The 13,243-nt window shown below is 36.8% G+C and overlaps 1 protein-coding gene across 2 annotated transcripts in view; it reads right to left on the bottom strand.

The window, feature by feature from the left end:
- ROBO1 (roundabout guidance receptor 1) overlaps positions 1–13,243 on the bottom strand; it is a 1,210,998-nt gene that overhangs the window by 114,746 nt on the left and 1,083,009 nt on the right. For both annotated transcript variants that reach the window (XM_032150402.2, XM_058437645.1), the window contains 3 exons: positions 6,336–6,456; positions 5,850–5,988; positions 2,982–3,109 (listed from right to left, as the gene is read on the bottom strand). In XM_032150402.2, coding sequence (XP_032006293.1) covers positions 2,982–3,109; positions 5,850–5,988; positions 6,336–6,456 — 388 coding nt within the window. The remainder of the gene's footprint in view (positions 1–2,981; positions 3,110–5,849; positions 5,989–6,335; positions 6,457–13,243) is intronic.

Genomic DNA, 13,243 nt, shown 5'->3' with positions numbered 1-13,243 from the left:
TCAAACTGCTTACCTCAGGTGATCTGACCACCTCGGCCTCCCACAGTTCTGGGATTACAGGCGTGAGCCACCACGCCTGGCCCCCTGTGCTGTTTCTACCATTCAAGCAGAAGTCTGAAATGCATATTCGCATTTCAAATTTTAATAAGAATTTATTAGATAAAGTGCCTACTAGAAGTCCAGTACCACGAAAGAACCGTGAAGAGTACACAAGGAGAAAAGCCACAGAAACCCCTAGCGTCAAGAGAGGAATATTTAAAGACATATAGTCTAGAAAACAGCAGAATTTGGGATTACAAGAAGACCTTGGCAGGCCGGGCGCGGTGGCTCACGCTTGTAATCCCAGCACTTTGGGAGGCCGAGGCGGGCGAATCACGAGGTCAGGAGATCGAGACCACGGTGAAACCCCGTCTCTACTAAAAAAATATAAAAAATTAGCCGGGCGTGGTGGCGGGCGCCTGTAGTCCCAGCTACTTGGAGAGGCTGAGGCAGGAGAATGGCGTGAACCCGGGAGGCGGAGCTTGCAGTGAGCCGAGATTGCGCCACTGAACTCCAGCCTGGGTGACAGAGCAAGACTCTGTCTCAAAAAAAAAAAAAAAAAAAAACCCTTGGCAAAAAAAAAAAAAAAAATTCTCAAATCAGGGTTCTTTTTAAGATGCTGGAAATAACTATATCTGTGCTGGGGGTGAAAATCAAATGGCCACCCTTATGTAAGGTAATTTATTCCCACAACTTCTACCTGCATCACTGGGCTTTATTGCCTTAACATCAATGATCCAAATTAAATACTCATTGTATGAGACGTGAGGGAGAGAAAGATTATGTTTAAGCTCATAGTGACTCCAACACTGCCTTTTTAAAATGAGCTGTACACAAAACACAGAAAGTTTTTTAACAATACAATTATACTACTGAACTTTTTAAACTTTAATTATTTCCTGCTACCAAATGGCTTCAATTCTGATTAGTTTCCTTTGTAGTTAACTGGTGTTTTTCTAAGTTCAATCTCAAAAGATGAAAAAAGGCATGTCTTCTCAGGTTTCCTTTGAATGTTTTTCTCTTATTCATCTTTTGCAGTTGGGAATTATGTTACTTTCTTTAGCATGCTATGTTTGTTATTCCAGCATGTTAAAGATGTTTTAACAGTGATGTTAATAGGCCTATTTTATTTTAATATTGAATAATATATCCTCAACTATACAAAGATCTTTTAAACATTTATAGAAAACACAACGCAGCTGAAATAAGAACTTCTAAATTCAAGTAGTTTCTGAATTTGATCATTAGTGCCAATTTCCATCGAAATCCAGGCTGAGAGAGCAAGATTTCCACACAGAAAACTTAAGGCTGAATGAGTTTTGTAACTGAACTTACAATTACAGGAAGAAACTCTATTTGGATTTCAATGTCTACTGTATACACAGCAGAATAGCTGTTAGTTATAAAAGCATCAGGCTACCAAGGTAAAGTACTTTAAAACACAAAGTGAAACACATTTCACTGACTAACATAATAGACAGTCAACCTCCTTATCACAATTGCCTGGAGATACACACACCTTTTCATGTCTTGTATTCATCCTGGCTATTTTCACTCCTTCTGGAGGGCTTTTGAACTTGGATTTGACACCTCTTAAATTTATGCTTTCTGTAAATGTGAAGAGGTTTTCTTTTCTTAGTTTTAGTCTTACTTGGAGTTCAAGTCTAACTTAGATTAAAGAGTAGTCTTGGCCTTAGAAACTCAATGTTTGTTCTTGATCTTTCTTTTTTTCCTTTTGTTTTTATGAGATTGAGCTAAAAACCCCAAAGTGGGACATAATGGCTTTAGAGACAGGAAGGAAATATGCTTTACTCTTTTTTTTCTAGTGTAAAAAGCCCACAAGACTCTTTTGTACAAAGCCCACAGTAGAAATGCTCCCTCAAAAGCCACCTTTTTTTTCTAAATAGTCTTAGAAGAGACGGTATTCAGAAAAGATGACAGCATCAAGTGTTGCTAATGTTAGACCCCAAAACAAGCTACATGGTTTATGGCCAGAACTTCCATTTACTATATATACTGTCAAAACAGGAATTTTTTTCCAACCAATAAAATGTTTTTTAAAGGTCATTACCTCTGAAATTCCACAATAAACAACTTGCCACTTAAAAAGAAAAAAAATAGAGGAAAGTTCTCAAATGAGATATAGAGAGAAATAATCAGTATGACATCACAGAGAAAAACAAAATGAGATTATGAGAATGAAAAACTTCTGGATTATGGATGGAAAAGAGGTGACAGATCCATTTCCTCCATCAGCTTAAGACGTGACTTTGACTTTCAAAAACCTGTTAGCCATAGAACATGGTATCCACTTGGGCTCATACGATACTAAATAATAAATCTGTATCAAAATTAGCAAAGTACAAGTGCAATTCATTCAATCAACTGATATTTATTGAGTGTTTGTTATGATGCAGGCACTCTGTGCACACAAAACAATTGCAAAGTCCCTACTCAACGAATCCTACATTCTGAAGAGTAATAGAATCTTCTTTTTCTGTTACAAATTGCACAGGCCCTTGAAAGTGGATGATCTTGAAGTAATGAAAGATTTCTTTTTCCTCCAAAGACAAAGTTTCCTCCAAGACAGTTGTCTTGGAGCAATAGTTGTCATTTAATTAAAAGATTAGAAGGGCTCTATGTTTGAAGACCTGGAATTTAAAGCACATTCTTCGCCTCTACTTGACCAAGATAGTTTTAGAACTATCTTGAACATTTAATTCAATTTTGAACATAATTTTCAACATTTAATTCAATTTCCTGTAACACTTACAGAGCTCCCATAGGCAAAACAATATGTGTTCTTTAAATATGTTTGAAATACATTATTTAGAGCAATACTTAAAGTCTATATGTAACATAGCCCTATACATAATATTTTCTTCAATTATCAGCATTATATTCTGTATGCTAAAACCACCAAAGACTTCCCCAATGCCTACCTTGAACAGTCAGAGTAGCAGATGCTTCAGCCTTGCCCACCATATTTTCTGCAACACAAGTGTATGAACCCATGTCACCAGCCGTCACTTTCCTAATTTTCAAGGTATGATCATCTCGGATTTCATATCTAATGACATAACAAAAGAAAGCACAGTTAAGTGACTTTCTGCTTGAAAGATCTCATCATTATACACACAATGCTTCAAAGCACATGCTACATTCTTTTCTGATCATTTAAAACAAAGAGTAAAATGTGGTATTCCTCTAAGTCAGCTGGCAGAAGAAAAGCTTGTTTTTATAATTACGTGGACTAACATATTAAACTACTTTCTAAAAGAACATTTTGGGGTAAAGTTGGCATTTATTTACTTATTTCCTCAAGCTCCCGTGCTCACACTAAAACAAAAAGATAGTGACCATTAATTAAATTCTTATCATTTGCCAGACTTTAAATGTTTTATAGATTTTACCCTTCTAAGCTTTTATAACAATGGTATGAAATAACTGTTATGCTCACCTCCATTTTTTGGATGAGGACACTGAGGTATAGGAGGTAAAGGAAGTTGACCTTGGTCCTCATCTAGTTCAGTGGCAGAGTTGAAATTTGAACCCACTTTCATTTTCGAGCTCACTTGTCTTGCCTCATCTCCCCTCCCCTAAATGTTAGGTTTTCCTCGAACTTTCACTTGAGCCCTCTTTTTACTCTACATGATCACCCTGAGTTAAGTTATCTACTATAGTTTATATATTGATCTACCACACAGACATTTCCTATCCATAATTCATCTAAGTTCCAAATTTGGATTTCTAACTAATAATCAGACATCACATCCCATAGGCACCTAATATTTAATGTGTTAAACAAAAGTTTCTGTTCTTCCCCTAACATAAACCAACTCCTTTTCTTAACACATTTACATATCTTCTTTCAACAGCTGTCTATATCTAACAAGTCATCCAATTTGTCATTTTAGTCTGAGAAATTTCTCTTTACTGTCGAGCCCTGTCTGCATCTCACCTCTCAGTTCAGATAGTTTACATCTCTGATCTGGACAACCACAAAAATCGTGTCCCTGCCACTAGCCTCTCCCCAGAATAACGTAACACCCGTAGTGCTAACAAAATTAATTTTTCTTCTTATTTTTTTGGAGATGGAGTCACACTCTGCTGCTCAGGCTGGAGTGTAGTGGTGTGATCTCGGCTCACTGCAACTATCGCCTCCCAGGCTCAAGCAATTCTCCTGCCTCAGCCTCCCGAGCAGCTGGGATTATAGGATTATAGCGTGCCACCACGCCGGGCTAATTTTTGTATTTTAGTAGAGAGAAGGTTTCACCATGTTGGCCAGGCTGGTCTCGAACTCCTGACCTCAGGTGATCCGCCCGCCTCGGCCTCCCAAAGTGCTCAGATTACAGGCGTGTGCCACTGGGCCTGGCCAAGATTAATTTTTCTAAAGGGTATACCTATTTATACTAACACTGTTGGCTCACCAATGTGCATATAATATTAGAAATTCTTTATTACACAAAGCTCCTCTTAGTTTCAACCTGATATCTCATAACTTCTCATCAGAAATCCTATGCCCTAGCCATGCTAAACTTTATGCCATTCAAAGGAGATGACATTCCTTCTCAGCTTTGTGTCTATGTTGTGATAACCAATTTCCTGGAATATTCTTCTCTTCTTCCTTGCTTATCAGACTGATAACATATTTTTCAAGACATTACTTATGTGTCATGTTTCTTTCAGAACTCTCTTCCAGATTCAAACTCCCCCCTCTGAGCTGGCACAGGTTTACCTTTATGTGACAAAAGAGCTTGTATATTAGTCCGTTCTCACACTGCTATGAAGAAATACCCGAAACTGGGTAATTTATAAACGAAAGAGGTTTAATTGACTCACAGTTCCACATGGCTGGGGAAGACCTCAGGAAACTTAACAATCATGGCGGAAGGCACCACTTCACAGGGCGACAGGAGAGAGAATGAATACCAGCAGGGGAAATGCCAGACGCTTATAAAACCATCAGATCTCATGAGCACTCACTCACTATCGCGAGAACAGCACGGGGGAAACCGCCCCTATGATTCAATCATCTCCAGCTGATTCCACTCTTAACAGGTGAATCTCAGGATTCAAGGTGTGGAAAGATTTGGGTGGGGATACAGAGCCAAACCGTATCAGCTTGATATTGTTATTCTGTATCTAGCAATACATTTCCTTTTGTGAGCTCCTTGAGAGCAGAAACTGTGTCTAAACCACTACTGTAATCCCAACACCTAGAGAGAAGGCTCAACACGTTTGCTGAATGAGTGAACATACTGGAGAAGATAGCTCACTGACAGTACCCGAAAGCCTTTATTTTACTGGCTCATTCCCTAAGGCTCCCTGATTCGTGCATCTCTGCTCCTGGCCAATTTAAGGACTTGACAGATATCAAGAAACCCCGACCTCTTCTACCATTCTCTGGTGATATTTCAGCTGAGGAAGAGGAAGCCTGATTTTTAATTGGCTCATAGATACGTCCTTAAGGCTGTATCTTTCTTCCCTTTCCTGCCTACTATCATACCAAAAAACTAGTATTAACTGTCATCTGGTTGAACAGAAGAGAAACCTGTGATATTAAAGAATATCACATTTTACAAGGGTTCCCTCTGCAGCCCAGGGTCACGAATGCACAGTTCTTCTCTGAAAGCCTCAGAGAAAGCAGGATGGCAACCTCCTGTTTCTAATTATCTCCAGTATTGTATCTGGCCCCTGACAGAGGATTCTAGAGTGGACTATTCTAACGGGCCGGATGTGGAGATGATGTGATGAGAAACGTAGAAATGCTGAGTTGACAAATCATATCATGAAACTCTGATGTGTACCTGGATTTGGGCAGCTCTCCATCATCTTTCCTCCATCGTACTGTAGGCACAGGGTCACCTCGGGCCTCACATTTAAATTCTGCACTGTCATCCACAGTTACTGCCAAGTTACTGGGTCTCTTCACAAATGATGGTCTCTCTAAAATTAAGAAGAGCTGTCTTAAGGTAAAATTTTAAAACGAACCAGCTGAAAAACACTTTAGGAGTTCAGTAAGAGCATATTTGTAATTTAAAATATTAGCGAGGAAATTATTCCACAGAGTCCCCTCATTCTAGAAGCTTTTCCCTAGGTTTAGTGCTTCCTCCTAGTCCTCCCACATCTTTGGCTATTTTATCTCAGGCTGCTTTTCTGATTTCTTCTCTCCTCTTTCTACCCACCCCCTAAAAAATATTTGGCTTAACAATATTTCTTTCTCCCTTGTATACAGATACAAAATGATAAGAGATCTATTTTTCATTAAGAAGATTAAATAAAATTACACTTACCTAAGACAGTCAGCTCGGCTACTTCACTCTCACGTTCCCCAACCATATTGGTACCAACACAAACATATTTGCCAGCGTCACTTTTACGGGTGTAAGTGATCATGAGCTTTCCTCCTCGTATCTTAAAAAAAAGTTTCACATGAATACTATTAAAATTGCTTCAGCTATGTTTACATGACAGAGGTCTTCATAAGTGAAGACTACTTTCTAAGCATATAAATCAAAGCATAATTACATCAAACAGCTGATGTGTAGTATTTGCTGTTTTTAGGTAGTAACCTTAAAGAGAATTGACTCCAAAGGTACAATATAAAAGACGCAAAAATGTTTCTCCTTACTTACATTTCATGTAAAGGTATATTCTGTATAGCTAGAAACTTGTTGCCCAATCGGCCAAGTTATTTCATATTATTTAGTTAAGTGAAAAACCATAAAAAATCGCGTGAATAATTTAGTTAGCAAGAAGAAAGAGAAAAAGAAAATTCTTAATACCATATGACTATAATATAGAAATATGTATTAGCTATAAGTGATTTCAAGAAAATGTATTCTAGCATTATATGAATTAATTAAAATGTCTCTAATAACTTAATTTGCCAGAGTTGCTTTAAAGGAATGTATCTTCATTGGGAAAACATAGTAGAACCTGTCATTTCCTTAAAAACGTGATGTTGCTGCCACCCAAGCTGGTTTTGGGGGACTTGAGAGGCAGAGAATGAACAGGTCCCAATAAATCATCAGGAAAGACACATTTGGGTATGCTCTTGCACATATAATTAATTGAATAAAAATTAATTTTAAATGTAAGCAGACATACAGTATAAGAAGTCGACTGAAACTAAACATGAATTAAGATTGGACTATCTTTAATTTAACACGCTTTTGGATGAGAGTTGAGTTCAATTACCCATGAATATCTACAATGTCCTGATCTTAGAAAGGTTTTATTAGGGAAAATTTCCAGAATGTTTATTCACAGAGGCTTTTTACCTCATAGTTACCAACTAGATAAAGGAAGAAGGAAGGAAGGAAGGAAGGAAGGGAGGGAGGGAGGGAGGGAGGGAGGGAAACATTCTAGCACATTTTTTTCATAATACATTATGGAGTTCATTGAAACTACCACTTTGTAAAGGTGAGGTCCCCTCACAGTTTTGAATGCCTAAATGGCTTTATTTTAATTCAGGCATCCAAACTAGGTATTCTGGCCAAGTCTTTAAATATTAGAGGAAACAAAACATTAACAAAGTTTTTAATTTTTGTGAGTTTAGAACTTGATTTTTTTTCAGTAGCATCATAAACAAATGATCAGCCTGCTCCAGATTACCATCCAGGGATTTTTCTCTGCATCGTTCATCATTCTATCCCTCATACCCAGAATAATGCCTGCACACAGTAGTCACTCAAAATACTGTTGTTGAATGTAAACTACTATTGTTAGTCTGTTATCCAATTTAAAATATTTCTATAAGGTTTATAACAATTATGTGTTAAATTGTTTTATTTTTTCACACATACTGAAATTTTCAAATAGAGAAATATAAAGAAAACGTCACACAAAAAATGCACGTTAATTAGTGTTAGTACTTTTGAACATTTGTCTTTCAATTATGTGTGTATACATACACACTCACATACACACATGCATATACAGAGATACACATTTACCATGAATATATGTTTATATATACACATACACATATAAACATATACACACACACACAATTTTCCTAAAGTAGAATCATGTTATATGTGCTGTTTTATAAGCTGCATTTTCAAAAGTATGAGGCATTTTTATATTTTAAATGTTCAAGGAATTTTACATAGATCTTCAGCATCAATTTCCATGGCAACATACAATTCTAACGTTTGGGTTTACTACACTTTACTTAACTATTCCCCTACTGATAGATAGTTAAGATATCAGTGCTAGGTAATTGAGAAATCGCATTCTTCCTGCTTATGAACAGGACTGAAAATCAGCATTCTTTTGTGTATATCTTTTCTCATATGTGCAATTATTTCCTTGGGAGGTATCAAAGTGGGATTCTTAAATGTATACCCAACTTAAGGCTACTAGTTTATATTCCTAATGATCTTACGTTTCATAAAGTCATTTTAATATAAATATATCATTTAAATTTTTGTCTTTATCATAACCCTGCTGTGAGACTGGGGAAGTGTTAAAATAACCTCACTTTTTACTAAAGGGAACAGTGGCTCAGAAAAGTATAACCTCTCCTCCCACATACCTCTGGTATGCGCATTGTAACAATGTTTTAATTATGCTTCCAAATGTCAGTCCCCTGACCTTAGTATGAACATTGAGGCAGAGGAGCATACGTAATTCCTCATGGGAGCCCCTGTTACAATGCCTTGTAAGTAGTAAACATTTTGTGGAAGGAAATGACTTGTGCAATGTCACACAACAAGTGGGAACAAGGTGAAGACTTTAGGTAAGATACGTGTCTTTGCATTTATGCAGCCAACAGACACATGAAAAAATGCTCATCATCACTGGCCATCAGAGAAATGCAAATCAAAACCACAATGAGATACCATCTCACACCAGTTAGAATGGCAATCATTAAAAAGTCAGGAAACAACAGGTGCTGGAGAGGATGTGGAGAAATAGGAACACTTTCACACTGTTGGTGGGACTGTAAACTAGTTCAACCATTGTGGAAGTCAGTGTGGCGATTCCTCAGGGATCTAGAACTAGAAATACCATTTGACCCAGCCATCCCATTACTGGGTATATACCCAAAGGACTATAAATCATGCTGCTATAAAGACACATGCACACGTATGTTTATTGCAGCACTATTCACAATAGCAAAGACTTGGAACCAACCCAAATGTCCATCAATGATAGACTGGATTAAGAAAATGTGGCACATATACACCACGGAATACTATACAGCCATAAAAAATGATGAGTTTGTGTCCTTTGTAGGGACATGGATGAAGCTGGAAACCATCATTCTCAGCAAACTATCACAAGGACAAAAAACCAAACACTGCATGTTCTCACTCATAGGTGGGAACTGAACAATGAGAACACTTGGACACAGGAAGGGGAACATCACACACCGGGCCCAGTTGTGGGGTGGGCGGTGAAGGGATAGCATTGGGAGATATACCCAACGCAAATGACGAGTTGATGGGTGCAGCACACCAACATGGCACATGTATACATATGTGACAAACCTGCAGGTTGTGCACATGCACCCTAGAACTTAAAGTATAATTAAAAAAAAAAAGATATGTGTCTTTGGCTATACGAGTTGTACAAATGAAAATAAATGCATAGCTCACATCCTTATTATCTTAATTACTGCTTAATAAACTTGAGTTTAAAAAACTTGAGTTCTTGAGGTCCAGAACAATTTGAGTATCATCTTATGAAAATCTTCCTAAGAACTTTTGTAACCTTTCATGTGCTGATTTTGGAACACTCGCATAAGCATTTCCAAAGATCCTAAGGAAATAAAATTATTACAGGAAAAGAGGAAGATGAAAAATCCAATATCTGAAATGGAAGTTAAGTGAGCTGAGGTGTAGCTAGATGTTTCTTTATTAGTTCTATAACTTTGGATAGCACACCGAGCCTCTTCTTATGCCTCAGAATCTAACCTTGAAGTCTCTGGATATTTAGGAGACAAGTTTATTGCTGAAGGAATTACACAATGATACATAAAAGATATACCAAAATAAGAGGAAACAAACACATAATTTAACATTCTCTTTGTTTTAAAAGTAAGTGTTCAGTGTTTTTTATCTACTATAAAATGTAAGGCTTTAAGGACAATTTTAAGACATATTCAAATACATGGAAAAATTGCGAGTCAAATGATAATAACATATAAATAATTTGCAACAGCTTAGATTTATTTCTACAGCTTCAGTATAATATAGTACTAATTTACTTTTACAAATCTTAAATATTTGGGAATGTAGAGTTTTAAATCAACTTGCTTATGCACACGTGGGCCACCAATTAACATTATATATTACAGCCCAATGCTATTACATGTTGAAAGAATCCATACAAATTGAGAAGGAGGGGGATTTAGTTAACAAGAATAATGAGGGCACTGCCAGGAGATTCACAGACATGAAAAAATTCCAATTTCGAGATGAACGGGAGGAAACAATAGCTGAGGTAAACCAAAATTCAAAGACAGCTACAAAGGCCTAAGGAATTCATAGTATACACCCTATTACTGTAGCTCCAATTATATATTACACTTGGCTTAATCATGAAAAAAACTGTATAACTGAATCTATCAGATCTATTCCTTGGGAGCACATATCCATGTGTTTGGTATTGAATATAGATAGAAAAACTGTTTTTTTTCAATAAAAATTTATTTTACAGCCATCTTTTACAACTAAATTACATTGGCTGTGTAAATTGAAAGTAACCCACCAGGCATTTTACAAATACTTTCTCTACCCTTCGTAAGCAAACAAAGCTGGAGTTTCTTTACTCTGTCAAATTTTTCTACAAGAAATGTTAGTGGATAAATTAAGCATCATGAAAAGCTGTTTTCATTAGTAACATAACATGACTAAAAGCATATGGTTACAGTGTTCATACATGTAAAACTTTTATATCAATGCAACAATATAAAACAAATCAAAGCCTGAAAAATATTAAATTTGCAAGACATTTTTAATGAGAAAAATGCACTTTTGTAACAATAGCAGAGATATTAATCATCAATGACTAAATAAGGTCAACTACATAGCACCTTTGTTTTTCTACTCAAGGTATTCTTTACCAAAATTACCTAGGTAAAACCCAAAGACAACAAAATATATACGAAAATGTACTATTTTTAAAAAAGATTTCTAAATCCTAGATAAATTTTCAGATACATATACTTAGGAAAGCAAAGTGAGCATGGACTCTGGGGTCAGACTACTTTTTATTATATATGTGCAACTTGAGCCAGGGTATCAGTTCCTCTGTGTCTCTGCTTTTCAACTCTAAAATGGGAATCCTATTAATATAGAACTCTAAGGATATTATGAAGATTATGAAATAAACCATATAAAGCACTTACATAAATGCCTGCATATTATTATTATAATTATTTATTACACATACGCAGTTAACTGTTCAATATCGTTTTTGATCTGTCTAATCAAAAACAATATTCCTTTCTTAGGCTAACACCAGTAGCTTTTTATTAATATTACAATTATAGGTCACATAATAACATTTTGGTTAAGGATGAACCTCATATGTGATGACGATCCCATAAGATTATAATGGAGCTGAAAAATTCCTAGTGATGTTGCGGCTGTCGTAAGATCGTTTCCCAATGCATCACCTTTTCTACATTTTGATAGACTTAGATACACAAAAACTTGCCGCTGTGTTAGAATTGCCTACAGTATTCAATACAGTAGCATACTGTACAGGTTTGTGGCCTAGGAGGAACTGACTATATCATATAGCCTAGGTGTGTAACAGGGCTATACCATGTAGGTTTGTATAAGTAAACTCTATCATGGTCGCACACAATCAAATCACCTGACAACGCATTTGTCAGAATATAACCCTGTCATTAATGAATGCATTACTGTAATTACTAAAGCAACTTCCACTGGTTTCATCAGGAAAATATATATTTGCATTGACACAGCATAAGACTTAGAAACAAGTAAATTTTAGGCTTTATAGATCATTATTATTTCCTCCCAAACAGTGGTTCTTAATGCAGGCAATCACGCTCCCTCTCCCCAGAGATATCTGGCAATGTCTGCAGACATATTTTGTTGTCAGAACTTGGTGTGGGGTTGGGGGATTGAAGGGTGTGTGGGGGGCAGTGCTACTGGTATCTAATAAGTAGAAGCCAGAAATACAGATCAAGGAATGGTCTTACTCAAACTGTCTATAATGCAGGGATTGAGAAACTGTGTTTTTTCTTTTTTCACTTCTTTTTTTTTTATTTTTTTATTATTATACTTTAGGTTTTAGGGTACATGTGCACAATGTGCAGGTTTGTTACATGTGTATCCATGTGCCATGTTGTTTTGCTGCACCCATTAACTCGTCATTTGGCATTAGGTATATTGCCTAATGCTGTCCCTCCCCCCTCCCCCCACCCCACAACAGTCCCCGGAGTGTGATGTTCCCCTTCCTGTGTCCATGAGTTCTCATTGTTCAATTCCCACCTATGAGTGAGAACATGCGGTGTTGGTTTTTCGTCCTTGCGATAGTTTACTGAGAATGATGTTTTCCAGTTTCATCCATGTCCCTACAAAGGACATGAACTCATCATTTTTTATGGCTGTATAGTATTCCATGGTGTATATGTGCCACATTTTCTTAATCCAGTCTATCGTTGTTGGACATTTGGGTTGGTTCCAAGTCTTTGCTATTGTGAATAGTGCCACAATAAACATACGTGTGCATGTGTCTTTATAGCAGCATGATTTATAGTCCTTTCGGTATATACCCAGTAATGGGATGGCTGGGTCAAATGGTATTTCTAGTTCGAGATCCCTGAGGAATCGCCACACTGACTTCCACAATGGTTGAACTAGTTGACAGTCCCACCAACAGTGTAAAAGTGTTCCTATTTCTCCACATCCTCTCCAGCACCTGTTGTTTCCTGACTTTTGAATGATGGCCATTCTAACTGGTGTGAGATGGTATCTCATTGTGGTTTTGATTTGCATTTCTCTGATGGCCAGTGATGAAGAGCATTTTTTCATGTGGTTTTTTTGGCTGCATAAATGTCTTCTTTTGAGAAGTGTCTGTTCATGTCCTTCGCCCACTTTTTGATGGGGTTGTTTGTTTTGTTCTTGTAAATTTGTTTGAGTTCATTGTAGATTCTGGATATTAGCCCTTTGTCAGATGAGTAGGTTGCAAAAATTTTCTCCCATTCTGTAGG

This window comes from Hylobates moloch, unplaced genomic scaffold (assembly GCF_009828535.3).
Source record: "Hylobates moloch isolate HMO894 unplaced genomic scaffold, HMol_V3 SCAFFOLD_4, whole genome shotgun sequence".
Taxonomy (NCBI): Eukaryota; Metazoa; Chordata; class Mammalia; order Primates; family Hylobatidae; genus Hylobates; species Hylobates moloch.
This window is presented reverse-complemented; position numbering and strand designations above follow the sequence as displayed.